The sequence below is a fragment of the Theropithecus gelada genome, chromosome 16 (assembly GCF_003255815.1).
Source record: "Theropithecus gelada isolate Dixy chromosome 16, Tgel_1.0, whole genome shotgun sequence".
NCBI lineage: Eukaryota > Metazoa > Chordata > Mammalia > Primates > Cercopithecidae > Theropithecus > Theropithecus gelada.
In genome coordinates, this window is record NC_037684.1 from 57,146,599 (window position 1) to 57,173,056 (window position 26,458).

Sequence of the window (26,458 nt, forward strand, 5' to 3'; positions counted from 1 at the left end):
CTGAGTATGTCAGCAGTGAATCTGGGAGTTAGAGATGTTGCCCTAAGTGGATGAAGTTTGAGGCTTTTCTTGAGGCTGTCTGCCACCTTCCTGTTGGCTAAGTCCCTTTTCTTAACCACATATAGGAAGATGTTAGAGGCTACATTCATTCCGAATGGTCACAACCTAATAACCGATACTATCGCTAAAGGAAAACTGTCTTTTAAACCTGAGAAACCTCTTCAGACTCCGTAACAAATGAACCCAAATTGAAAAAAAACAAGTGCTCACTCTACACCAGTTCCTGCATCACTAACTGCCATGTTAAAGTAATTTAACTGGCATCTAACAGAAATCATCTGCCACTTTGTAAAAGTCCTAGACTGGTAAGACTCTAGAGCTTTAAAGAGCTAGTAACCCAACCTCCCTGTCATTTCACAGACCAGCAAATCGTGGCCTAGAGAGCCGAGCCCAGCTGTTCCGAAGTCCTCGTATGGGATTTTGGTCAGCATTTTGCATGACGGTGATCTGAGGAGACCCGTCACACCTCTTCATTTGTAGTAACATAAATGAACTGTATTTCCCACCCCCTACATTTGTTAGCTGAGGAAGATACAGACCAAAGCAAAATAAAGCTGGAAGTTCCTAAAGGAGAGAAGCCAAAGACACTGAAATTACTGTCCCCATCCATGTGATTGGTGCTTGGCACGAGTGAAATATATTACAATTCATTCAAGTTTAGACGCCTGTCCCGATAACTTGTTTTTATTTTTATTATTCTTTTTTTGAGACAGAGTCCTGCTCTGTCGCCCAGGCTGGAGTGCAGTGGCCTGATCTCGGCTCACTGCAAGCTCCGCCTCCCAAGCGATTCTCCTGCCTCGGCCTCCTGCATAGCTGGGACTACAGACGTGCACCACCACGCCCGGCTAATTTTGTAATTTTGTACTTTTAGTAGAGACGGGGTTTCACCATGTTGGTCAGGCTGGTCTCGAACTCCTGACGTCAAGTTATCCGCCTGCCTCAGCCTCTCCAAGTGCTGGGGTTACAGGCCTGAGCCACCGCGCCCGCCCCCGATCCTTTTAAATAATGACACGTTGAGAACAGCAGCACAGCCACTGAGTCTCTGGATGGTGTCTCCGGAGAGATCCACGGCCGAGAGGCAGTAGAAGCCGCAGCCTCCGCAGTCGGCCTCCTGGTGCAGGTGGAGAGGGGGCTGCAGGCGGCGCTGGACCTCAGGCTTTCTGAGCCCCCCGGGGCAGCTGCGGCCGCTGGAGGGACCGGGAAAGGAATCGTGGCGGGACGGGAAGAGGCCCCATCCTGAAGACTCCCCCCGAGAAGCACCAGGGCTTGGCGGACGAGGCCGCCTCCCTCCCTCCCTCCTTTCCCGAGGGCGCGCCCCACCCCGGCGGGGGCTCCTACCTGGCTTCCTCGGCCGCGCGCCCACCCCGCCCCTCCGCCCGCGGCCGGCCAGGAGAGCAGGTCGGGGAGGGGCGCGTCGGGTGACGGAACAGAAGCCGGGGAGCCGCAGCCCTTCCCGCCTCCGCCTCGGCCCCGCGGCCGCTCGGGAGGGAGCGGCGGACTCGGAACTCGCGCGCGCCGCGGCCCCGGCCGGAGCCACCGCCTCGGTCCCGCCCCCGCCCCGCCCCCGCCCCCGCCCCCGCCTCCGCCTCCGCCCCCGCCCGCCGGGGACGCCGGGGAACCCTCGGGGCCCAGGGACAGCGAGAGACCCCGCCCCGCCTTATCGCGGCCGCCAGGCCTGGTCACGCGCAGAGCCGCGCCGCGGGATCGGGGCCAGCGCCGGGCGGAGGCGGGACGGGGACGGGGCGGGGGGTAGAAACGCGCGGCCGGGCCGGGGCGCGCCGAGCCGAACCCAGCCACGCGGCGCCAGCGAGGCGGCCGGACCCGCAGCCCCGATGCTGCTGACGCTGGCCTGGGGCGCGCTCTTCTTCCCGGGGCTCTTCGCGCTCTGCACCTGGGCGCTGCGCCGCTCCCGGCCCGGATGGAGCCGCACCGACTGCGTGATGATCAGCACCAGGTACCGGCGTCGCCGAGACGCCCCCGAGGCCCGGGCCGCTGCCCACCCCGCCCCGCCCGGCTGCGGGGCCCAGGGCGGAAAAGGGGGGCGGCAGGAAGCCGGGGGGCCCGAGCTACCGAAGCCCCTCCGCGTCCTCCCCTGGCGGGAGCGGGGCCGGGGCGGGCGGGAGCGGCCGGTGAGTCTCCGGAGCCCGCTCCCCACGTCTGCCGGCGGCGGGGGAGAGTCAGGCCGAGGGGCTGGGCTGGGCTCTCGGCGGTCCTCGGACGGGACTGAGCGCGCGCGCTGTTTTCCTCTCCGCCCGCGCTAGGCTGGTTTCCTCGGTGCACGCCGTGCTGGCCACCGGCTCGGGGATCGTCATCATTCGCTCCTGCGACGACGTGATCACCGGCAGGTAAGAGCCCGGGCCAGGGGCTTGTTGCAAATGTCACCTTTCAGTGGCTCTTTCTCACACGCGCGCTTAGAGAGCTGACTAATGGGAAAAGCTGGCTGCACAATGGACTCCTTCTTCCTCTCCGGAGTCTTCGAGCACCCCCAGCTTAGGAGAAAGTCCGCGGCAATGAGAGAGGACGACAGAGGCGGAGTCTGATTTCAGGTGGTGTGAGCGGACAGCGTGGGCCAGGGATCCAGGTCCTTCACGAAAGAGAGAAGCGTGGAAGCATTTACGGCTTGGGAGTATGGCTTCTGATTCTTGTAGCTGGTTTCACTGGGTTCCCACTCTGAAGCATCATTGGCTAATACACGTCCAGGGTGGTTAGCAGAGCCCCCCCATGGACAGGAACAAACCCACCTCCCCTTTCCATGCAAACGCCGCTCTCGTTTTTCCTGCAGATTTGCTAAAGGGTATGGAGAGGCTCCCAGCGCTTAGAACACGGGTATGTCTGTTAGAGCTCAGTCCACAGGCAGGTCAGGAAATGTGCACCTAGTTGCAGTTCCAGTGAAACAAATCATAAATTAAGACCAGAATAGTCTGCTTTGTATAATATTTAGACCTGGGCAATGGTGGTGCTTTTATTTTTTTATTTTAATTCTTTTTTCCCCCACCGGTCTTGCTAGAATCACACTCACTTTCTCCCAAGTTAAAGGACCACAGTCGGACGTGCAGGAAAGTTGAACGGCCTTTCCAGGCCCTGCTCTCTCCTGTGGGCTCTGCCAAGTCCTGCTTCTCATCTGCTGAGACTGGACTGCGAGGGGCCTGAGCAGGCCGTCTGTTTCATTCTAGCCTGCAGTCTTACTTGGGATCAATCCTGCTGTCATGATTTTTGTGCTTTTCTTCTGCCTTTTTCTTTTTTTTTGAGACGGAGTCTTACTCTGTCGCCCAGGCTGGAGTGCAGTGGCCGGATCTCAGCTCACTGCAAGCTCCGCCTCCCGGGTTCACGCCATTCTCCTGCCTCAGCCTCCCGAGTAGCTGGGACTACAGGCACCCGCCGCCACACCCGGCTAATTTTTTTGTATTTTTAGTACAGACGGGGTTTCACCGTGTTAGCCAGGATGGTCTCGATCTCCTGACCTCGTGATCCGGCTGTCTCGGCCTCCCACAGTGCTGGGATTACAGGCGTGAGCCACTGCGCCCCACCTCTTCTGCCTTTTTAAAAACAAAACTGGCTATTGGTGATGAATAGTAGATGCGAAGAGAAGATAGACCAAGTGAGGTTGATTGTAGACACCAGAGGTTAATATTTGCGTGGCTGGGTTCAACTTTCCTTTCTTTTTTTTTTTTAAAGACAGGGTCTCACTATGTTGCCCAGGCTGGTCTTGAACTCCTGGGCTCAAGTCATTTTTCTGCCTCACCCTCACAAAGTGCTCGGGTTACAGGCGTGAGCCACCACACCCAGCACATTTTTACTTTATTTTTTTCCCGTGGAGACAGGGTCTCTGTTGCCCAGGCTGAGGTGCAGTGGCATGATCATAGCTGACCGTAGTCTTGAACTCCTGGGTTCAAGCCACCCTTCTTCCTTAGCCTCCCAAGCTTGGACTACAGGTACACACTACTATGCCTGGCTTTTTTTTTTTTTTTTTTTTTTGGTAGACAGGGGTCTCCCTGTGTTGCCCAGGCTGGTCTTGAACTCCTGGCCTCCAAAGATCCTCCTGCCTGGGCCTCCCAAAGTGTTGGGATTATAGGCGTGAGGCACTGCGCCTGGCCAGAAAAGCCCTTTCAGGGTTCATATACCATACACTAAATATTTTTCTATTATGTGCCTTCTCATTTTATGTCTTCATATAGAATGTGATTAGATAGGAGGAGTTATCTATAAATTCCCCCAAATTATAGGCAGAATGTGGTATGGGGCCAAGGATTTAGTCAGATTCTTAAAGGGGTTCAGACCCCTAAAATGGCTAGGTCACAGCTCCAGGTTGTTTTCTCAATTTAAGTACTTAATTCAGATAGTACTTTGTTGTTTTTAGATGGGGTCTCGCTCTGTCACCCAGGCTGGTCTGGAACTCCTGGGTTCAAGCCGTTCTCGCACTTAGGCCTCCCAAAGTGCAGGGATCATAGGTGTGAGCCACCATGCCCAGCCTGTATAGTACCTTTTAACATTTAAAAGGACTCCCCCTCCCCTGCTTTTTTTTTTTAATTGAGATGGAGTCTCTGTCACTCAGGCTGGAGTGCAGGGGCACGCCCTTGGCTCACTGCAAACTCCACCTCCCAGGTTCAAGCAATTCTCCTGCCTCAGCCTCCTGAGTAGCTAGGATTACAGGCATGTGCCACCATGTCTGGTTAATTTTTGTATATTTAGTAAAGCCATGTTGGCCAGGCTGGTCTCGAACTCCTGATCTCAGATGATCCGCCCGCCTTGGCCTCCCAAAATGCTGGGATTACTGGCATGAGCCACGGTGCCTGGCCGACTTTCCCACATTTAATTATGTAATCTTCACTGCCACTTTGACAGGTAAAGACAAGGATTATCATCTTCATTTTACAAAGAAAGTTAAATCACAGGCTGGTGGTGGTTAAGATTATAATCTAGATCTCTTGCTCATAAATCTTCAGAGGAGTCTACCCATGAGTCACAATTCCAGATCTCATCTCTGAATTGGTGAAAATATGAAAACCTTAGGTTCCCTTCAAGGGGAGAGGCCAGTTATATTTCAGCTAAAATTTTAGTAGCTATTTGTAGGTATTTTACTTGAAACAGCTTCAAGAAAGCACCTGAGACCATAGATGGGCACTGGAATAAGTACTGCATCTTTTTAGTCACAAGGAACCTGGCTAGGTCAGGTGCAGTGGCTCATGCCTGTAATCCCAACAATTTGGGAGGCTGAGGCGTCAGGAGCTTGAGACCAGCCCAGCCAACATGGTGAAACCCCCATCTCTACTGAAAAATAAAAAAAAAAAAAGAAACTAGCCGGATGTGGTGGCAGGTGCCTCTAATCCCAACTACTCATTTGGACCCGCAAGTCGGAGGTTGCAGTGAGCTGAGATTGCGCCACTACATCCAGCCTGGGCAACAGAGCAAGATTTTGTCTCAAAAAAACAAACAAACAAAAAAGAAGCCTGGCTAATGAATTCACCTACAAGTGTGTCATACTTGCCATTACTTGCTTGCCTGATTTGTTTATGCATTATTTACGCCGTGGTAAGTGTGGAGTTGCTCGAGCAGAAATTCAGATGGTGCCTCTGTGGACTGTATTTCCAATGTTGCAGTTCAGTGGACTGGCTCTGTCCGAAATCAGAGACAAAGTTAATACAGATTTGAGGGCCCTCGGCTTACAATTTAGAATCTCTGGGGACTGGAGCTGTTAACAAGCACTGCAGGTGATTCTGATGTTCAGGTAGCTTGAGAACCATACAACTGAATGATCTTCTACCTAACCCGTGGATGTGCATCAAACATTTGCTGACCAAGTGAATGGAATCCTTGGATAGTACGTGATTTCATTTAGATGTTTCTTCACAGAAAACATCTGTGGAATGCTTCTTTATCATTGGGAACCACGTGGTATGAATTGTAGAGACTTCCCTTCTAATCTGCTCTAGGACAGTGATCAACTATTATTTCCATTCAGCAAATACTGATTCAGCCCCTTTGGACAAGTAAATGGGAAAACTGTCTTTTGACCTAGCCTCTCTCCTGGTACCTAACTGCCATAATGTGGCCCTTGAGCTTCAGGCTTATTTCCAGACCTGCTTTTTTTGGTTTTGTTTTTTGAGACAGCGTCTCACTCTGTTGCCCAGGCTGGAGTGCAGGGGCACGATCTCAGCTCACTGCAACCTCTGCCTCCCAGGTTCAAGCGATTTTCCTGCCTCAGCCTCCTGAGTAGCTGGGATTACAGGTGCGTGTCACCACGCCTGGCTAATTTTTGTATTTTTAGTAGAGACGGGGTTTCACCATGTTGGTCAGGTGGGTCTTGAACTGCTGACCTCGTGATCCACCCGCCTCAGCCTCCCAAAGTGCTGGGATTACAGGTTTGAGCCACCGCGCCTGGCTAGCTCTAGAATTGTAAAGAAAATGGCCAGGGTTGCCTCCCAGAAACTCTGTAGAGTGGGGTTACATGCAGACACAAAACTCACAGGTTCCAGGATTTAAGTCAGTAAACCCCCAACTGTTGAGCAACTAAGGAGTTAAACCAGAAATATTGGATTTGTGATTTGGGACACTTTCCAAACCAGCTTCTTGCGGGGGCTGTTGATTTATTTGTATATCTATCTATATCAAAATCAGTTTTATCACAAAATGCCAGAACATGTATTCCAAATTAGTAGCTAAGTCAGGCAAGTAGTGACAGCAAGCTGCTTAAACAGGTGGGCTGAGTGAATGCCTGCTTTTTGCCTTTGACACTCATGAATCAGCCCTGAAATGGAAAGTGGTCTGCTCTCCGTGTTTATCAGTTGCAACATCTTCACTGTCAAGTATTTGGAGTAATAATAGCTGATCAAGCACCAAGCTTGGCTGTGAGCCTTCGTAATGGATATCCACAATGATTTCACGGGCCATTCATATGCTTTCTTTCAGGCACTGGCTTGCCCGGGAGTATGTGTGGTTTCTGATTCCATACATGATCTATGACTCATACGCCATGTACCTCTGTGATTGGTGCCGAACCAGAGACCAGAACCGTGGGCCCTCCCTCACGCTTCGAAACTTCCTAAGTCGAAACCGCCTCATGATCACACATCATGCGGTCATTCTCTTTGTCCTTGTGCCAGTCGCACAGGTATGGCCTTCCAGGACAGCAGACCAGCAGCTGGGTTGAGCTGGATGTCTTTATTTATTTATTTATTTATTTTTGAGACGGAGTCTCACTCTGTTGCCCAGGCTGGAGTGCAGTGGCACTGTCTCGGCTCACTGCAACCTCCACCTCCCAGGTTCAAGTGATTCTCCTGCCTCAGCCTCCTGAGTAGCTGGGATTACAGGTGCCCACCACCATGCCCGGCTTTTTGTATTTTTAGTAGAGATGGGGTTTTGCCATATTGGCCAGGCTGGTTTCAAACTCCTAACCTCAAATGATCCACCCACCTCAGCCTCCCAAAGTTCTGGGATTACAGGCGTAAGCCACCACGCCTGGCCTGAGCTGGACATCTTGACCGTTACTTAGGAGTCGGGATTGCCCCTCTTTTCTTTCCCACTCGTAGGCACCCATTCTCCTTGTGCCTGCTGCTTCAGCAGCCACCTCCCCCAGGTGAACAGTGGAGGAACACCATTATGTGTGAAACGCTCGTGATCCTCCTCACCAACATCAACATCAACATCCTTTTTGTTTTTCTTTTTTGAGACAGGGTTTCACTCTGTCACCCAGGGTGGGGTGCAGTTGTGCGATCACAGCTCACTGTAGCCTCAAACTACTGGCCTCAAGTGATCCTCGTACCTCTGCTTCCCAGGTAGCTGAGAACACAGGCACACGCCACCACGTCCAGCTAATTCCTGTAATTTCTGTAGGGGTTTCTCCATGTTGCCCAGGCTGGTCTCAAACTCTTGGGACTCAATTGATCCTCCTGCCTTGGCCTCCCAAAGTGCTGGGATTACAGGCGTGAGCCACTGCGCCTGGCCCCAGCATTCTTTTTAACAAACCCCCAGCCCTCTGTGATGCCCTAGTGTTTGTCAGAGGTTCTATCCTTAGTTCAATACAAGATAAAAATGACATAAAATACAAATATAATACAAAGCAACACAACCGTGTCAGAGAGCACTGTGTGGATTATTCTGACGTCACAAAACACAGATTCTCAAAACAAATATCCTACTAATTTCTCCCCAGATCCATTTCCCCATAAAAGCCCACCCAACAAGGAAAAGCAATGGGAAAGCTGAGGGGAAACTCCTGGTTCTTGAATGCCTGCCAGGGGGAAGGCATGCGTTTTATTTATTTTTATTATTTATTCATTTATTTATTTATTCATTTTTTGAGATGGCATTTTGCCCTTGTTGCCCAGGCTGGAGTGCAATGGTGCAATCTTGGCTCACTGAAACCTCTGCCTCCCGGGTTCAAGTGATTCTCCTGCCTCGGCCTTTTAAGTAGCTGGGTTTACAGGTGCACGCCGCCATGCCTAGCTAATTTTTTTAGTTTTAGTAGAGACAGGGTTTCACCATGTTGGTCAGGCTGGTTTTGAACTCCTGACCTCAAGTGATCCACCCGCCTCAGCCTCCCAAAGTGGCTGGGATTACAGGCGTGAGCAACTACTCCTGGCCGGCATGTTTTATTTATTTATTATTTTTTAAATAAAGAGATGGGGTCTCCTTATGATGCCCGGGCTGATCTGGAACTCCTGGGCTCAAGGGATCCTCCCATCTCGGTCTCCCAAAGTGCTGGGATCATAGGCATGAGCCACTGCACCCTGCCAGGCACGTGATTTAAAAGTTCGTAGCTTGCTAAATATTAGAAACTATTAGCTGTAGATGAAGAAACGGGGGCTCTAAGAGTATTCTTATATCACTCAGTGGTACTAAGTGGCAGAGCTGGTATTTTACCATGCTTATTGCTTTCCTGAAAAAGGAGGCTGGGCGAGGTGGCTCACGCCTGTAATCCCAGTCAGAAGTTTGAGACCAGCCTGGCCAACATGGTGAAACCCCATCTCTACTAAAAATACAAAAATTAATAGCCGGGCATGATGATGTGCATCTGTAGTTCCAAGTACTCAGGAGGCTGAAGTGGGAGAATCATTTGAACCCAGGAGGCAGAGGTTGCAGTGAGCTGAGATCATACCATTGCACTCCAGCCTGGGCAACAAGAGCAAAACTCTGTCTCAAAAATAAACAAACAAACAAATACATAAAAAGAAAGAGGTAACGTGCACTAAATTCTTTAAGAAGTCTCTGGGACCTACCATCTAGGAACCAGAACATCTAGGGTGCTTTCAGACCCTAACATCTAGCCCAGGACCTGGCACATTTTGTTGAACCGAACAGGCTGAGTGTCTTGGCATGACTCAGTTCGATACACAAAAGTAGGCTGCAGCGTTCCTTCCGGCTGTCATCAAAATTCAGAGCTTGGTGTGTGATGCCATCATCCTGTCTGAATTTGCCTCTGGATCCTAGGGCTTGGACCATCAAAGTGCTGTTGCCACGGAAGCCGCGGGACAGTAACTGGGTCTGCCCTTGCCCTTCACGGTTACCCTTTTCAATAGCCCCCGCTGGAATTTTCCTTCTGGTGGTTTCTTAACCTCCACTTACTTCCCCTTTTCGTTTTGTCACCTGCAGAGCCTTCGGGGAGACCTCGGGGATTTCTTTGTTGGCTGCATCTTCATGGCAGAACTGAGCACTCCATTTGTGTCACTGGGCAGGGTTCTGATTCAGGCATGTATGAATGAAATGGCAGGAGTGTGGGAGGGAGTGGATTCTGCTTTTCCTTCAGAGATGGTAGGTGTGGAGAAATCCCTAATGCCAGGAGGAGTGGGATGGGAGATCCTTCAACAGCCTTACAGGTCGGCTGGTCATCTCAGCCAATGGGGATGAAATTGTAGGTTTGATCTAAGTTTGATACAGTTCATTCTATCTTTTCCCTGGTCACATACTTCAATCCATGGTTTCTATACTCCTGTTAGCTGGGTGGCCTGGGTCAAATTCAACATCACTATTGGGGAAAATGAGGTTATCTGTACATATCAATATGATAGTCTTCAAGAATGTCTTCTCCAAGTGTTAGAAAACTAGACAAACATCTGGGCGCCAGGGAATCTGACAGCCAAGGTCTTGATGAGCACCTGCACCTGCATGGCTTTCACTGTGGTGGGACTTGGGCCAGTCGCTCCCTGATGCCCAGCTTCTTAGGGACCTTACCTTTTTCCTTCCTCTTCTTTTGCAGCTAAAGCAGCAGCACACCCTTCTGTACAAGGTGAATGGAATCCTCACACTGACCACCTTCTTTTGCTGTCGGATCCTTCTCTTCCCCTTCATGTACTGGTCCTATGGCCGCCAGCAGGGACTAAGCCTGCTCCAAGTACCCTTCAGCATCCCCTTCTACTGCAACATGGCCAATGCCTTCCTCATAGCTCCTCAGCTCTACTGGTTCTGTCTGCTGTGCAGGAAGGCAGTCCGGCTCTTTGACACTCCCCAAGCCAAAAAGGATGGCTAAATGCTCCTGGGAGTCGGGCGCAGCCTCACACCAGCTGCCTCCTCCACTCAGCATTCCATGGACCGAATTGTGCCCTGGGTGGCCTCAGACTTTTGGGTATTGATAAGCAGATGGATTTGAGTTTTTCTAAAGAATATTCGTATTACCTCCTTCTTCTAACTTGCCCTATTTGCAAAAGCACTTTTGTAGTAACAACTATTGAGTCCTGTCAGACCTCCACGGACAGCAAAGTGGTTTTAATGCAAGCCCAAGGATCCTTTGGGTCTTATCTCAAGAGCTCTGCGAGGTGGAAGCATGGGGTGTGATCGGTGGACCAGGGTGATAAGCGTCTGCGCATCTGCCTGTCCCTCTATCGGCAGCTACCTACCTTTCCAACCACTCAGGGCAGTACCCACGGCACTGGGCCCACAGAAGCAAGTAATGTCTTCTTGTGACATTGGCCTGGGACGATCACTGTGGGTAGGTAGTTTTTGATCGTTTACTAGATAACCCATTGGTTCTTTGCGTCATCCTCTCATCCATGGGTCAGAGTTGACTGACTTCCAATCAGAAGTGGTGGGGCTGGGGGTGGGGGCAGGCAGGAGGCAAGGATGGGAGCCTGAGTAGGTAGGTGTGGCCAAGAGGCCAGCACAACCTTTGCAGGCTGACTTGGTAAGTCTGACAGTGTCAAACTTGTGAGCGTACTGCAGTCAGTCACAGATACTGTTCTTTTTAACACACCCCTTCATGCCCAGCTTTCCCCATATCCACATGCAGAGGACATGCTCATAAAAACTACACGGGCAACATGAAATGAAGGCTCTGGTAGATGTTTACTGGGTAACCCCACTCTATGACACCGTCCTTTTCATGTGATGTGAAAACCAACTTCTGTACTCCAAACCACAAAACGTGTCATCTAGACTGCAGAATACTTGAGTACTCAGCCTCCTGATACGCCAGAGCTTGTGGTGCAAGGCCCATTCCTGTGTGAGTGTCCTGCCCTTTAGCCACAGAAGGCTGCAGAGCGAGAGGGCAGCCAGCCTGGCCAGAGGCTGTCCTGTGGACCGACACCTGCGCCCCCTTCTGCAAGCAGGATTTTCTGGTGCCAACACTCATCATTCCCTATCAACTAGGATGGGTTCGAGACTGTGCTACCATGTGTTCTCAAGTGGTAGTTTAAAAAGTGGATTTTTAAAGTGCCTTTTAATTAGTTGTGAACGTCTAAAGGACTGAATGATCTGTCTCATTTTGACTGTTTAATGGGTACCATTTAAAGAACAAAACGCTTATTTTTTAATTGTCTTTTTTTTGTTTTTTAAACTATCAGTGTATCTTTAAGTCACCCTTACGGTGATTAAATTGCACTAACATTCCCAACTTATTCTCATTTGTGAAATACATCGATATCAGTTTCCTGCAAGAATCATCCTGTGACCCAACCTGACTGGCTGCTGTGTGCTGTAGCTCCACGTCTATGTCCATGTAACTAGCAGAGGGGTGTGTTGTGAGTGCTGTCAGCCTCCAGAAAGGTCTAGCTCACACCTTACTCAAACCTATTTGTGTGGTTCATGGTCCCAATAATACACTGAAGTTTCCCAGAGTTCAAGCGTATAGTGGTCACATGTAACTTGAGACCCTTTCTTCCTAAGTGAATTGTACTAGGAATTGGGAGAGTGGAAGCCCGATTATTGGTCAAGGAGCCAAGCCTACTTTACCTGAGGAGAGAACCTGAGTGATGCCCCACTGGGAAGGAGGGTGTGGATATGGAGGTAGTGATGGGACATACTCTTTTCCCCCTGTTCATCTCACACAATAAACATGTCCCCAGCCAATTCTGTTTCCTCATACCTCAAACACCTTAAACTCATTTTTTTTTTTTTCCTTTTGTAGAGACAGGTTATCTCGGTTGCCCAGGCTGGTCTCAAGCTCCTGGCAAGTGATCCTCCTGCCTCAGCCTCCCAAAGCACTGGGATTATTATAGGTGTGAGTGACCATGTCTAGCCCACTCTCAATTTTTTTTTTTTTTTGAGACAGGGTCTCACTCTGTCACCAAGGCTGGCATGCAGTGGTGTGATCTCAGCTTACTGCAGCCTCTACCTCCCAGGATCAAGTGATCCTCCTGCTTTAGCCTCCTGAGTAGCTGGGACTACAGTTGTGTGTCACCATACCCAGCTAATTTTTGTTTTTGTTTTTGAAGAGACAGGGCCTTCATATGTTGGCTGGTCTCAAGTGATCCTCCCACCTCAGCCTCCCAGTGTTGGGATTACAGGTGTGAGCCAACGCACCCGGCCCAAACTCATTTTTTACATTCCTGCACACGTCATTCCCTTATCCAAACCATTCATTCATCCAAACTTCGACAGCCCCTCCTAAGGCAGAAGCTAATGTGACTCATCCATTCAGCACATCTCCGCTGGGTTTGCCAGGTCTCTTCTTCACAGTAGCCCCTTTGCGGGTGACTGAATAGATGGAGTTAAGACTGTATGGGAGGTGAGTGGGAGTGCTTATTGTCCCAGCTACTAAGGAGGCTGAGGTGGGAGATCACTTGAGGCCAGGGGTTCAAAGCCAGCCTGAGCAACAGACTGTACACACTCCTCAATTCAGAGGGGACCCATTTTCTTGAGGTCATTAACCTAGCCCCTCGCTGCTGAGTTTATCTTGGTCCTCCAATCCTCTCACTTTAGAATTGTGCAGGCCTCTCGGGCACAGCAATCTCATGGCCAGAGGCAGAACCAGGGCTGGACTGGATTATTTTCCAAGCTGCTGTCCTTTCCAAGATACCTCAAGAAAAAACATTAAAAGACGAAATAACTCTTGAAGGGGGTTATACGTACCCTGTACTGCTTTTTCGACTCACATGGTTTCAACTTTGGGCTTATTTGCCAAAATCTAGCATGGAAAAGTCCAGTTATGAACATGTTCCTCCTGGCTGCATTTGATCTTGAAGACACTAAACCCAATTTCAGAGCATACTTAATCCTGGGCTATTGCTGAGGCCGACTTAGAAGAGACAAAGTGAGATGCAAAAGAGGAGAATTTTTATGATAGTTTGTACGTTATAAATACCCAACAAACTATTTTCTGTACACCATTATTGCCATGACTTTTTGGGGACAGTATCACGTAACCGTCAAGTCCAGGCTGCTCGGGTCTGGCCTCTGCAGACCTGCCATGTTGAGGCCCAGCTTTTCCGCTCCCCCTATGCAGGTGAGAAGCTATTGATCTTCTGCAGACCCGCCATGTTGGGGCCCAGCTCCCCGCGCAGGTCAGAAGCTGTTCATCTTCTGCAACAGGGTTTGGCGCCGTTCTTCCGGGCTGATGCCCTCAGCAATGGACTTTAAGAAGCGCTGCTCGTGCGCCCTCTGGAGCAAGGAGCTGACAGAAGGGTTGGTCTTGCTCAGAGTCTCATAGCAGGTGAGGGTTTCCAAGGCTAAAACGTAGAGTGGCTCACAGACCTCCGGGTGGAGCATGGCCATGATATGCAGAGCATGGCAGAACACCTGGGTGTAAACAAACAGGGCTTCCTGGGTCAGGTCCTGCTCTGGTCCTTGGGCCCAAGGGCCAGCTGACTGTATCAGCCTGACTGAGTCCAGCAGGCGGGTCAGACTGCCACAGAGGAGTTTGACCACATGGTTCCAGCCCTCCAGAGGAAGCCAATTATGACAGCTCTGGCTGCAGAGAAACTGGAAAGTCCTCAGGAAGAGTACGGAGAGTTGCAGCTCCTGGGCAAACGGCTTCAGGTTGAGCAGGGGAACAAACTGAATATATTCCAGGCTATACGGGACATGGAGAAGCTGCTTCTCCAGCAGTCTCCTGGTCAGCTGGTGAAGGCGCTGCCACTCCTGAGGGCTGCACCAAGGCATGACTTGTACCAGGGCCACCAGAAAGCCTTTGCTGAACAGTCTGACCTCCTCAGGATTGCCCACGTCCACCACCAAGAGAGACAGCATCCTCTCTGAGATGCCACTGGAGACACAGCAGCACTCCATCCAGGCCAGGAGCCCCGTGCCGGCTCCGTAGCCTGGGTGGGCCTGGGAGGTCCACTCGTCTTCCGAAAGCTTACAGATCTCAAAAAGTGTGGCTGGCACTTCACACTTGAAGTGCCCCTCAAAGAAGTTCTTCAGCCTCAGGCCCACAGTCCAGTCCAGCTGTTCTAACTTGCGGTGGAGCCAGGACAGGGACTTGACCCAGGCGTCCGGGGAGAAGGTCTCGGCATTGGCTGATACGATTTCACACAGGAGCTCCAGGATATGGATTGCCAGATCCTTCCTATCCAAAGAGAGGCACCGCTTCTCCTTGGGGAGCTGCCAGTATTTGCTGAAGCCGTCTAAGAGCTGGCACAAGCTGAAGAGGAGTGGAAACGGGGAGCAGGTCTGGAGCCAGTACTCCTCTTGGCATGTGTCTGCTTCTAGAGTCTGGATGAAGATCTTCAGACTGAGGTCTACCTCTTCAACATCTAACCTCAAGAAAGGCAGGACAAACTCCCTCAGCACCTCCTCTGGCTCAAGAAGAGCAGCTACTGGAATCCCCTGGGGCTTCACGGGATGCATCAGGCAGTTCAGGAGCTCTAAAAATTGCTTTTCTTCCTTGGGTGTAGAGAACTTCATCCAGACGGTTTCTCTGAGGCATGACACCATGAACGTGGCAGATGAATTGGGACTCTGTTCTTCCACGAACCGAAGGGCAGGGAAGGCAGTGAGAATCTGGGCCAGGAACTTGTGGGCGCCGAGATTGACCACAGCCAGGCTGCACATTTTCTTCACCGTGACTTCGGGGTGCACTATGATCAGGCGGGCCACGGAGGCCACAGCTTTCGCCAAGCCCTGTTCGGAGGCACTCTGAGTGAGCTGGTTAAAAGTCGTATTGAGTTCTTCCTGAAAACCTTCCACATAAGCCGGCAACTTTTCAGAGAGGCCCTTTCGCCCCCAGGAATGCAGGATACCTGCAAGGACTTTATTTTTATCTGGCAGGGAGAGGTCTGCGTAACATTCCAGGACCAGGTGGATCACCTGCCGGATCTGAGACTCGGGGACGGCCCTGTCAGTTGTGCTGACGTCTATCACTGTTTCCAGCAGCCTCAACACCAAGTCTGGCTCTCGGAAGAGGGCCCTGTTACTCCCCAGGCAGGCTACCCACTCCTCCGAGAAGGCCCACTTCTTCTCAGAAGCAAAAATGTGGCACACTTCCATATGACGGTCCATCTTCTGCTGGATGACGGCCATGGCGATGGAAGCTGTGATGTCCTCCAAGGCCCTGTTCTTCAGCACCGTGCTCGTTTTCCTCAGGAAGTCCCTGACACACTCCGCCAGCTCAGAGACCACCTGCCTCTCCTCCTTGGACAGGCTGGTGCGGTTCAGGTAGAGCGCTGCGTTCTGGCTGAAGGAAGTCAGACTGTCGCATAGCCTGTAGCTGTCATAACTTGTCCCCTGGCTGCTGCGGAGCACGGCCTGCAGCTCCTCCCCCCACTCCCGCAGCAGGCGGTGCAGGAACTCACAGCCCACGAAAATGGTCTCACTGGGGAGTTTGGCCAGTGAGGTCAGGCTGACATCCCGTTCTGCCTCCTTCACCTTCTCTGCCAGCGCCTGCTGGTGGTAGGGGTTCTGGGTGTCTGAGTTCCACACGGAGATCACGGTGGCCAGTTTGTCCAGATACATGGTTGCAGACACCTCCTGGGGGTCGTCCTCCATCAGCGCAAACACGGTCAGCATGTCGGCCAGGTTGGCCAGCGCATAGCACCTTCTCCCCGGGCCCAGGATCTGACTTTGGATCTGTGTCAGCCCGCGGAGCAGCATGGCCAACAGGGGCATGGTGGGGCACACGTCTGGGTCTGACCTAAGCCTCTTTGGAGGATGGGGGATCTCATCTAAGGCAGGCAGGTACTTATGGGCCATTGCACTAAACTGGGAGAGCAGGGGGTCCTGCGGGTGACCCTTGTGCTTCATCATCTCCCACCAGACGTCCAGGAAGAAGGCCACGTCTTCAGAAGAAGTGTCAACAGTCACGTGCTCCAGAAAGCGCTCTAGTTCTGCATGGCGGATGGTGGTGGGCAGGGCCATCAGGAGCTGGATAAAGAGTCCAGAAGCTTCCAGGGATTTGAGCAGCTCAAAGAGGACAGTGTGGTTGATGGTGGGGATCATGTTGCCCACCGAGAAGAACAGGTCTTCCTGCCACCGTGTCTCCGTGTCGGAGGGGGTCACGGGGTGCGGCTGCAGAACCTTGGCCCAGATGATAATCAGGGCTTTCTTCTTCCAGGCAAAGGGCTGGGAGTGTGCCGCGGCCGAGGAGATCTCCCTTAAGGCCTCCACGATGGGGCGTCCAACACGTTCCCAGTCAGACTTTGTCAATTCTGCCAGTGCCTTGGGGCGGAACAGCTGCTCGGCCAGCAAGAAGCCTCCATGCAGAATAGTCATTTCTTCACAGATGTTCAAGGGCCCTGCACGTAGACAAGCCAAATAAGACAGTGTAGTGAAAATGTTTCCAGATGGCCACTGCTGTTAGTAGGTGGTCATGGTTAGAGATGACAAGGGTTTTAAATGACATCAGCAGAAGGGGAGAAGGGATGGCTACAAGAGCCACTGCAGAGCTGGAGTCAGAAGGACCTGGCCGAGGAATCCAGAATGGCTTCCGAGCTCTCCGGCCTGGGAACCGGGTGGCATCACATATAGGGAATGCTGGAGAATCAGAACAGGTGTGAGGAAGGATGAGTTCAGCTTTGGTTATCGAGGTACAGACGTCCTCCAGCAATGGAAATGCCGGGTGGAAGTTCAGGAGGGAAGTCAGCTGGGAAATGTGATTCTGAGAGTTATCTGCCCAGAGGGATCACTGGAACCAAGACAGTGAATGAGATCCTTCAGGAAAAGTGTGTGAAAAGAAAAAGCTGGGCTGCTGAGGCCAGACCCTCCAGCAAAGGGTGGGCCAGCAGAGGATGTGGGGAGAGGGGTTTAGAAATAGAAGGAAGGCAAACTACAGGGGCCACTGAGCATGTACCACAGGACATGACAGCTGAGCTTCTCATGACAGATGAAGGGGGCATAGCCACAGGGTAATGGGCACACAAGCAATCACACAGTCACAGGGTAATGGGCACAGAAGCAATCACACAGCCACAGGGTAATGGGCACACAAGCAATCACACAGTCACAGGGTAATGGGCACAGAAGCAATCACACAGCCACAGGGTAACGGGCACACAGCAATCACACAGCCACAGGGTAATGGGCACAGAAGCAGTCATACAGCCACAGGGTAAAGGGCACACAGCAATCACACAGCCACAGGGTAACGGGCACAGAAGCAATCACACAGCCACAGGGTAACGGGCACACAAGCAATCAGCAGCCACAGTGTAACGGGCACACAGCAATCACACAGCCACAGGGTAATGGGCACAGAAGGAATCAGACAAGCCCTGCCTTCACCCTTTACAACCTTGCCTTGGGAACAGGCTTCAAACATTCTTCTACCTTTCAGGGAAACAGTCCACCCCATAGCTCCTTCTGGTCAAAAACAAGCTACTCATGGCCCTGCTCTGTGGGAGAAACCAGGGAGTAGATACAGAAAATACTGTGCTAGATTAAGCCTTCCTTCAGGGAACTAACGATTGACACAGACTTACCATGGAAAGCATTTTGGGATGTTTAATCAGACATGGGTTTAAATCCTAGCTCAGCCATTTAAAAACAATGTGATTCTGGCCAGGTGCAGTGGCTAGCACTTGTAATCCCAGCTACTTGGGGGGTGCTGAGGCAGGTGGATCCCTGAGGCCAGGAGTTCAAGACTAGCTGGGGTAATATAATGAGACCCCCCTCCATCTCCAAAAAAAAAAAAAAGGATGTGATCTTGGTCAAGTTGCTTCTCCAAGCCTCCCTTCTGCATATGTGGGGATAATACAGACTTCATGTTATAACTTTGAGGATCATGTGATATATACCAGTCAAGCCCTTTCTAGTGGGTTGGTATTGCTATCTCCCGACCCCATCTCCCCGGGACGCTATGATAGATAAATACAGCTACAATAAGAATCAGGTTACAGAGTGTAGTTAGGTGCTCAGTAAATGTTGGTTTCCCCAAATCTTTTCATAGTTGGCAGGACCAGAATCTTGTCACTATTCTTTGCCTCCCTCAGCTCAGAAACATCAAAGGATGTAGGCCTTTATCAGGCATGTTTCCTTTGGCCTAGAAACTAAAACGAGGGTACAAATACTGCTTCCTATTCCTCATTCCTGAGTCCTCTCCCCTCTCCTAGGATTGAGAGATGCTACTCCTTCCTCAGTCTCTCATGCCCATGAGAGCTCATATTCCCCATTTTCCCAGGCCAGACACCAGCAGAGAAAACACTGACTCCAGGAAACTAAGGACCATCTTACCCTTCCCACCATTTATGAGAGCAGCAGCAGGACAAGGGTTCAGCACTATGTAACCCACTTGTGGAGGCAATCCATCTCAGCTCACAGTGGCTGAGTCTGACTCCCAGGGAAGGTCAGGCTGCAGAGGGGACCTCTCTGGGGGTTACGGCCCTTCTTTCTGGCTCAGGAGGCTCTCCCAGGGTCCCAAAATATGGTCCCTCCTGACGCGGTAAATTTTATTTTATTCCATTATTGGATTAGCTGAGCAGATGTTTGGCCCTCAACACCTGCCTTCCAGGCGCAGTAAGTACCCACCGTTTGAAGTAGTAAGTCCCAGGGCAGTTACCAGCTGGAAAATACTCCGGTGCTTCATCACGGATGGTTAACTAGTGCTTGCCAGAGCCCGCTTCTAACGTTTATTATGCGCCTACTCCACGCCAGGCACGGTGCTAGGTGGTGCACATGTAAGATCTCTTCGATTCACAACCACCTTTTGAGGACTATTATTCCCGTTTTAGAGAAGAAGACACTGAGGCGCAGAAACGATTTGCTGAGGGTGCCCCCGCCTGAATGTGGTGGGGTTGGGAAGCAATTACGCCTGAAAGGCTCCAAGCCCTAAGAGCTCTGCCATTCCGCTCCTGAAGAGCTCTCTGGGGGCGGGGAACAGACCATTTCCCCCCAGCCTACTACTGCTGACACATCTCGGGGTGCCTCACCCCCAGCTCTCCCAGAACAGCCTCCTGGTCTTAGCAGCCTGTGTCGAGACTTAGCAGGGAGCTCCTAGTTCCAGGGTTCCCCCTCTCCCAGACCTTGCAAGATTCTGAATCAGGACGCACGCAGGTTCAGAAAGTGACGCCTCAGGGACACAGCCGCCCCAACCGCGGTGTGACCCGCGCAGCCCCGCACGGGACACTGTACCTCGGCGATCTCCATGAAAAGTCGCCCAACACTCAGTGGGGAGACACACTGCCATTCTCCCAGCTCTGTCGATGAGGAAACCTGATGAGCGCAGGACACTCGGAGCGTAAGACGCTTGCTCAAGAACGCAGTTGCCGTTCAGGAAATGAGGCCGCCGGGGCACCCGGGGGTGCTCGGAGAGAGCCCGTTTCTCAAAGCACGTGCGCGAGCCCCGGGCCCCGGGCGTTTCCAGGGGCTCTCACTTTACGTCTGCTCGGTGTTTTCCCGCGGAGTGGCCAAGACACGGCCCAACGCGCAGCGGGACCCGGACCACCCCCGTCAAGGCCACCCGGGGACCCCCAGACCCGCCCCGACGCGGGGGACGCTTTGGCCCGGGCCCGCGCGAACGTGCGCGGCAGGAGGAGACGCGACGGGGCGGCACCGTCCCGGTGGCGCATCGCGGGACGCAGCCCGGGGCTGAGGAGACGCGACACCCACCTAGGTCCATGGCGGCGACGCCGGCGGCTGCGCGGGGCTAACGCCCCCTCTACTCCGAAAACGCGAACGCGGCGCGGGACGCACAGCACAATGGACGGCGCAGGCGCCACGGCGGCGGCGCTCAGGCCCCGCCCACAACCCCGCCCGGCCCCGCCCACAGTCTCCCCCGCGCACGCGCAGTCCTCACGAACGAGCGCGCCAAGCGCACAGCGCCGCCTTCCGGCAGAGGCCTCCCACCCACCCTCAGGTACCGCGAGTCGCTCCCCAGACCCCTCCGCACCGTCCCCTGCCCGGGCCCGCTTCCGGGGTCTCAGCGGGTGCGGCTCACCAGTCCCCGGCCCCGCATTCACCCTCACCCGGTAACCCCGGGCGTGCCCCGCACACAGCTCACGCCCACCGAGCGCCTCCCGCGGGCCGCCCACTACCCAGCGCGGCCGCACCGCGCGAGGCTTCCACTCCCACGCGTCCAGCCCGCCCCCCACACAGTCCCTCGACGCGCTCCTGCCGCGCGGCGCCGAGCCCTCAGACAGCAGCGGCCCGGATCCTAGACGCTTTTGACGGCTGGTGCTCCCCAGAAAATGCACCGTGTGCGCCCGAACACGGTGGGGTGGCGCCAGTACGCGGGACCCCGAGCTTGCAGCCTGTGCTTGAGAAAACACAAACATCGTGTGCCTGCCTGCTCCCCTGAGATCGAGTAGTAACCGCCATTCCAACTCTCCACCTCCAGCTTCTAGCACCGGGCACCGCCTCCACCCGCTCATGTGCCAAGTGGAGTTCGAGCTGGCGCGCGCGGCCCTCAAGCAGCTGAAGGGTCCTGTGGGCGATGCGGAGAAGCTGCTGATCTACGGCCTCTACAAACAGGCCACCCAGGGCGACTGCGGCATCCCCGCCCCTCCGGCCTCAGACGTGAAGGCCAGGGCCAAGTGGGAGGCTTGGAGCGCGAACCAAGGGGTGTCCAAGATGGACGCCATGAGGAGCTACGCGGCCAAAGTGGAGGAGCTGAAGAAGAAGGAAGCGGGGGGCATGGAGCGCGAACCAAGGGGTGTCCAAGATGGACGCCGTGAGGAGCTAGGCGGCCAGAGTGAGGAGCTGAAGAAGAAGGAGGCTGGCTGAGGGCTCCTCGGGAATGGAAAGGGCTTCTTAGACCTTGATGGCTGAAACGTCCTGAAACTGTCGCAAGCTTAGCCGAGACATCAATAAATCACTTACACTGCGTGAGCGTGACCGACTGCTGTTGGAACAGAGGAACTGGAGGAACTCGGTGACTGAGTGCTGGGGAGGCGTCCAAATACACAGACTGGCTTTTTGTATGGTTTTGGGTGGAGTTCCCAGCCCTCCTATTACAAGAGCGTAGGTAGGTATTTGGCAGGAGAGAGGGGGACAGTGTGCTGTGGAAATGCCCAAGATCTGAGGGCAGGAGACCATTCTCCAGTGACGGCCTCTTGGGAGGCTGAGGCCCCAGCCCCTTCTCTCTTCAAGGCGGATTCACTAATACCCCAACACCACAAAGGGGAGCGGGACTCTGTCCTAAACACTGAAGTCCAAAAGCCCCCACTGGAACACAGGGCCTCCTAAGTTCATGTTTTGAGGGAGACCAAGCTTTCCGTGATGATAATGCGGTGAAACAATTGATGGGTCAGAACGCAGCAGCTGAGAAACAATGGAGCAGATTGGTGTCAAAATCCCAGCCCCAGAAAGGCTCACCTAAGGCTGGGCAACCCAAATGTTCTCGGGACTGTTCTGTACTTAACCCTGGTTTCTGCTTAGGGGATGTTGGTGGGACAATATGCATATGGATGTCTATGTTGGATTTGCTGCAAGAGCACAACACACCCCTTGACCTATGCAAGTGCCAGAGTGTCTGAACCCAGCTTCTACTCCTGTTAATGATCACGGGGGCCTCAATGCACAACCATTGTGCATGGCAGCTGCAGTATGGAATAGTGAATGGTACCCAGAGAGGCAGGGCTACAGTGGCATATGGGATTTCCTGGTACTTCTTCCTTAATAGAAACTATTTTCACAGATCATGACATCAGGTCAGCTCCAGTTCTCATTGGGACCAATAAAACAATAGAAGCAACAACCATAAAGACTTAAGAGGACAAAGGAAACAGACCTCACTGTGTGTCTTCAAGATCTGTTCACATAGTTGCAGGAAGTTGCTGTAGACAAAGCACATTACTACAAAATGAAGCCCACCCAGGACATCACAGCGACAAAAGAACTATTTCTGGTAACTGGACCAGGCGAGAGCCACACTGGAGAAGAGCAGTGCTGCCCTCTCTTCTTTGGTGAATGTTATGAAGACGTTCTGATGCACTTAGGATCATGATTCATGTTAAATGTAAACAGTAAAAATAATACATCTTATTCCAAAATGTGGTGACAATTTAGAAGCTGTCTATATAGCCAGAACACTGTAAATCACAGAACCTAGAAAGTAAAAATATGCCATAATTAGGATAGCAGAAAGTAACAGTAAAATAAAGTTTTTATTTATTTATTTTTTTTTTTGTTGAGATGGAGTCTTGCTCTGTCGCCCAGGCTGGAGTGCTGTGGCTGGATCTCAGCTCACTGCAAGCTCCGCCTCCCGGGTTTATGCCATTCTCCTGCCTCAGCCTCCCAAGTAGCTGGGACTACAGGCGCCGGCCACCTCGCCCGGCTAGTTTTTTGTATTTTTTTAGTAGAGACAGGGTTTCACTGTGTTCGCCAGGATGGTCTCGATCTTCTGACCTTGTGATCCGCCCGTCTCAGCCTCCCAAAGTGCTGGGATTACAGGCTTGAGCCACCGCGCCCAGCCAAAATAAAGTTTTTAAAAAGAGAGAAAATAAGGATTTATCTAGTTGTATTTGCTTACGAAGGGGTTACCTATAGGACGCAGGGGAAATGGGATTGATGGGCATGGGGTATACTGTGAAAGGAAAATAAAATCTTGGGACCAAATTCACTAAGCCAAAGGGAAAAGTTAAGGTTGGAAATTGAGTCATGGAACATGCAAAAAACTTTTCCTTTTGTTCCTAAACAGATAAGCTATAAGACAGAAGTCCACATATCTCCCCAGGTGGTCTCCCTCACCCGACAATATAAATTAACAGCTTATCTTCATAGGTAAGGGACAAAGACAACACCAGAAACCATCCCTCACCAGCCCTGAGACAAAACGTAGATGTACTGAGCTGAATGCCTAACTGTTCCTCTGCCCGCTGCTTTCACTGCAACATGTAGATTTGGTGAGGGCTAAATATAGATTTACTGAGCTGAATGCATAACTGACTGTTCCTGTGCCTGCTCCTTTCACTGTAACACAGATTCGGTGAGCGCTAAATGTAGATTCACTGAGCTGAATGCATAACTTCCTCTGCCTGCTCCTTTCACTGTAACATGTAGATTTGGTGAGTGCTAAATGTAGATTCACTGAGTTGAATGCATAACTGTTCCTCTGCCCACTGCTTTCACTGTAACACATAGATTTGGTGAGCGCTAAATATACATTTACTGAGCTGAATGCATAACTGACTGTTCCTCTGCCTGCTCCTTTCACTGTTAACACATAGATTTGGTGAGCACTAAATGTAGATTCACTGAGCTGAATGCATAAATGACTGTTCTCTGCCCACTCCTTTCACTGTAACATGTAGAGTTTGGTGAGCGCTAAATGTAGATTCACTGAGCTGAATGCATAACTGTTCCTCTACCCCCTCCTTTCACTATGACATGTAGATTTGGTGAGCGCTAATCAAAGCCTCACAAGAATGTAACCACTTATCTCCCTACCTACCCTCCTTTATTTTTCTTTCCCTCTTCCCTCCCTTTCTGCTCTTTCCCTTTTAAATACTTGTTAGGAATAACGCTCAAAATCCTAAGGAAATTGAACACTCAAAGGATTCTTAGCAAAGCAATTTTACTTCTGCGCAGAGGGGTGCCTCGGCCAGTTGCCATGAGAGCACACCTGAACAAAGGGGCACAAGAGCCTTTATTCCTGACACAAGTCCTGCCCCTGTACCTTTTTCCATTGGCCGGGGTTGGGTCGTACAATCTAAACTAATCCCACTTGGCTAAACACTTGATTTTTTTAGATAGCGTGGGCACGTAAAAGAAAGTGGAGAGGAAGGGGAAGGGGTGTCTGTAATGAGCTAGAAAGTCCCCTTTCCAAATAAGGAAAGGAATGTGAGCTGGCAATGATAACACTTGGTACTGTGGCATGCCTGGGCATCTAACAAAGGAAAAAAGGATAAAATGGGGGGATACTAAGAATTAAAGAATAAAATATTGATCAGATTATTTGAAGAGAAACCTCATCATATCCCACATACTAAAGCCCTAAAAATCTTCTTTGGAAAGAGTGCGGGCCACAGATCTGTGGTTGTCTCTCCTTCTCAGGCACATCCTCAACCTTGGCAAAATAAACCTCTAAATGGGCAAGACTTGTCTCAGACACTTATCTGGTTTAAAATACCTTTTCATATTGTTTTGATTTTTGAACCATGTGACTCTATTGCTTTATATAAAGAGGATGAAGCAAGGGCACTTCTTTATTGATCATTAAAGTCAGAGTAAATTTACTATTGATTTCGCCTAAGGTAAGGGTAAGAACTCTTAGAACAAACAGGGAAACTTCTCAACTCTTGCCCCGAATTTCAACAGACACATTGGAGGTCTCCGGAAAACTCTGGCTGCTAAATCACAGCGGCACTGAGTGGCAGGTGAGATAGCCAGAAAGTCACATGAAGGAGCACTGAACGTCCCTGGGTTTGTTAATTCCGGTAACATGTCAGACAGACATGGACTTCAGACACTCCTGCAGGCTAACTAGGAGAGCTCTGGCAACACGGCCATTCCAAATCTTTCTGGAGATTTAACTCAAGGTACACTTGTATTTACATGTAGGCTCCATAACCCCCCAATTCAAAAAAAACAACTCTGGAGAAGCTGAAGAACTTTCCAGCTTCATCTGTTTAAAACACCACTTGCAGCCTGAGCAACACAGTGAGAGTGTCTCCACAAAAAATCAAACAATTAGCTGGGTGTGGTGGCACGTGGCTGTGGTCCCAGCTATTCAGGAGGCTGAGGTGGGAGGATCTCTTGAGCCTGAGAGGTCAAGGCTGCAGACAGCCATGATGAAGCCACTGCATTCCACCCTGGCTGACAGAGCAATGTCTCAAAACCAAAAACAAAACACCAGCTTGGGCAAAGCTCTCTTTCTTATATCCTCATTTTCTAATTGATCATATCCCCCAGATGGGGGAAAGTAGTAACTTTAGTTTAAAATTAGTTTTTGCAGATCTTATGAATAGCTAAATAATATACATATATTTTTGAAACAGAGTCTTGCTCTTGTTCCCCAGGCTGGAGTGCAATGGTGTGATCTCGGCTCACCACAACCTCCACCTCCCGGGTTCAAGGGATTCTCCTGCCTTGGCCTCCTGAGTAGCTGAGATTACAGGCGTGCGCCACCACACCTAATTTTGTATTTTTAGTAGAGATGGGGTTTCTCCATGTTGGTCAGGCTGGTCTCGAGCTCCCATCTAATTTTGTACTTTTAGTAGAGATGGGGTTTCTCCACGTTGGTCAGGCTGGTCTCGAGCTCCCAACCTCAGGTGATCCACCTGCCTGAGCCTCCCAAAGTGCTGGAATTACAGGCATGAGCCACTGCACCTGGCCTAAATAATAATTTTTAAAAATTACTGTTTTTTGGTTTAGAATTACTTAACTGAACTGTGCAGAAGCAAGCTTCTGGATTCCTTGATAAAAAGCCAAAGTTGTACACTCGAGGGCTTTAGGATGAATAAAATGTTTAAAAAAAACACAACAGGACGAGGCAGGCTGATCACCTGAGGTCAGAAGTTCAAGACCAGCCTGACGAACATGGAGAAACCCCGTCTCTACTAAAAATACAAAAATTAGCCGGGCGTGGTGGCACATGCCTGTAATCCCAGCTACTCATGAGGCTGAGGCAGGAGAATCGCTTGAACCCAGGAGGCGGAGGTTGCAGTGAGCCGAGGTTGTGCCACTGCACTCCAGCCTGGGTGACGAGTGAAACTCTGTCTCAAAAATAAACAAAAACAAAAACAAAATGCAACAACGCAAAAGACATGACAAGCGATGAAATAAATAAAAGGAGGCAGATCTCCTAAAGCGAAAATGTCCCGTGGAGACACACAGCATTATCTTCCACCCTGCATGGTGCCCACTATCATGCACAGTTGTATAT

The 26,458-nt window shown here is 51.4% G+C and overlaps 3 protein-coding genes across 11 annotated transcripts; 2 read left to right on the forward strand and 1 right to left on the reverse strand.

Moving 5' to 3' along the window:
* The first annotated feature begins 1,787 nt into the window (after positions 1 to 1,787).
* FAM57A (family with sequence similarity 57 member A) lies at positions 1,788 to 11,881 on the forward strand. 4 transcript variants are annotated; one of them, XM_025363028.1, is made up of 5 exons: positions 1,799 to 2,014; positions 2,322 to 2,405; positions 6,967 to 7,168; positions 9,649 to 9,744; positions 10,253 to 11,881. In XM_025363028.1, the coding sequence occupies exons 1-5, from the start codon at positions 1,893 to 1,895 to the stop codon at positions 10,520 to 10,522; spliced, it is 774 nt and encodes a 257-aa protein (XP_025218813.1). In that variant the 5' UTR covers positions 1,799 to 1,892; the 3' UTR covers positions 10,523 to 11,881. The 4 variants fall into 4 exon arrangements, with proteins under 4 accessions (XP_025218814.1, XP_025218815.1, XP_025218816.1 ...); XM_025363029.1 differs by lacking the exon at positions 9,649 to 9,744 and having other exon boundaries at positions 1,788 to 2,014; XM_025363030.1 differs by lacking the exon at positions 6,967 to 7,168 and having other exon boundaries at positions 1,788 to 2,014.
* A 1,583-nt stretch (positions 11,882 to 13,464) lies between these two features.
* GEMIN4 (gem nuclear organelle associated protein 4) lies at positions 13,465 to 20,945 on the reverse strand. 6 transcript variants are annotated; one of them, XM_025363015.1, is made up of 3 exons: positions 20,729 to 20,895; positions 17,938 to 18,032; positions 13,521 to 16,937 (listed from the first exon to the last, which is right to left on the reverse strand). In XM_025363015.1, exons 2-3 carry the CDS (start codon positions 17,990 to 17,992, stop codon positions 13,771 to 13,773), a joined length of 3,222 nt encoding a protein of 1,073 aa, XP_025218800.1. In that variant the 5' UTR covers positions 17,993 to 18,032; positions 20,729 to 20,895; the 3' UTR covers positions 13,521 to 13,770. The 6 variants fall into 6 exon arrangements, with proteins under 6 accessions (XP_025218801.1, XP_025218800.1, XP_025218799.1 ...); XM_025363014.1 differs by lacking the exon at positions 20,729 to 20,895 and adding an exon at positions 19,768 to 20,354; XM_025363017.1 differs by lacking the exon at positions 20,729 to 20,895 and adding an exon at positions 19,768 to 20,354 and having other exon boundaries at positions 17,933 to 18,032.
* On the forward strand, positions 20,945 to 21,357 carry LOC112610164 (diazepam-binding inhibitor-like 5). Its single transcript, XM_025363497.1, has one exon. The coding sequence runs from the start codon at positions 21,004 to 21,006 to the stop codon at positions 21,355 to 21,357; it is 354 nt and encodes a 117-aa protein (XP_025219282.1). The 5' UTR covers positions 20,945 to 21,003.
* The last annotated feature ends 5,101 nt before the right edge of the window (positions 21,358 to 26,458 follow it).

Excerpts from the sequence above, each read along its gene's own strand:
- FAM57A (XM_025363028.1), top strand. The coding sequence starts at position 1,893 with ATGCTGCTGACGCTGGCCTGGGGCGCGCTCTTCTTCCCGGGGCTCTTC. Across the intron at positions 2,015-2,321 it reads TGCGTGATGATCAGCACCAG|GCTGGTTTCCTCGGTGCACG; the intron begins GTACCGGCGTCG and ends CGCCCGCGCTAG. Across the intron at positions 2,406-6,966 it reads GACGACGTGATCACCGGCAG|GCACTGGCTTGCCCGGGAGT; the intron begins GTAAGAGCCCGG and ends GCTTTCTTTCAG.
- GEMIN4 (XM_025363012.1), bottom strand. The coding sequence starts at position 20,909 with ATGTTTGTGTTTTCTCAAGCACAGGCTGCAAGCTCGGGGTCCCGCGTA. Across the intron at positions 16,938-20,728 it reads CAGGAGCGCGTCGAGGGACT|GGCCCTTGAACATCTGTGAA; the intron begins GTGTGGGGGGCG and ends GTCTACGTGCAG.
- LOC112610164 (XM_025363497.1), top strand. The coding sequence starts at position 21,004 with ATGTGCCAAGTGGAGTTCGAGCTGGCGCGCGCGGCCCTCAAGCAGCTG.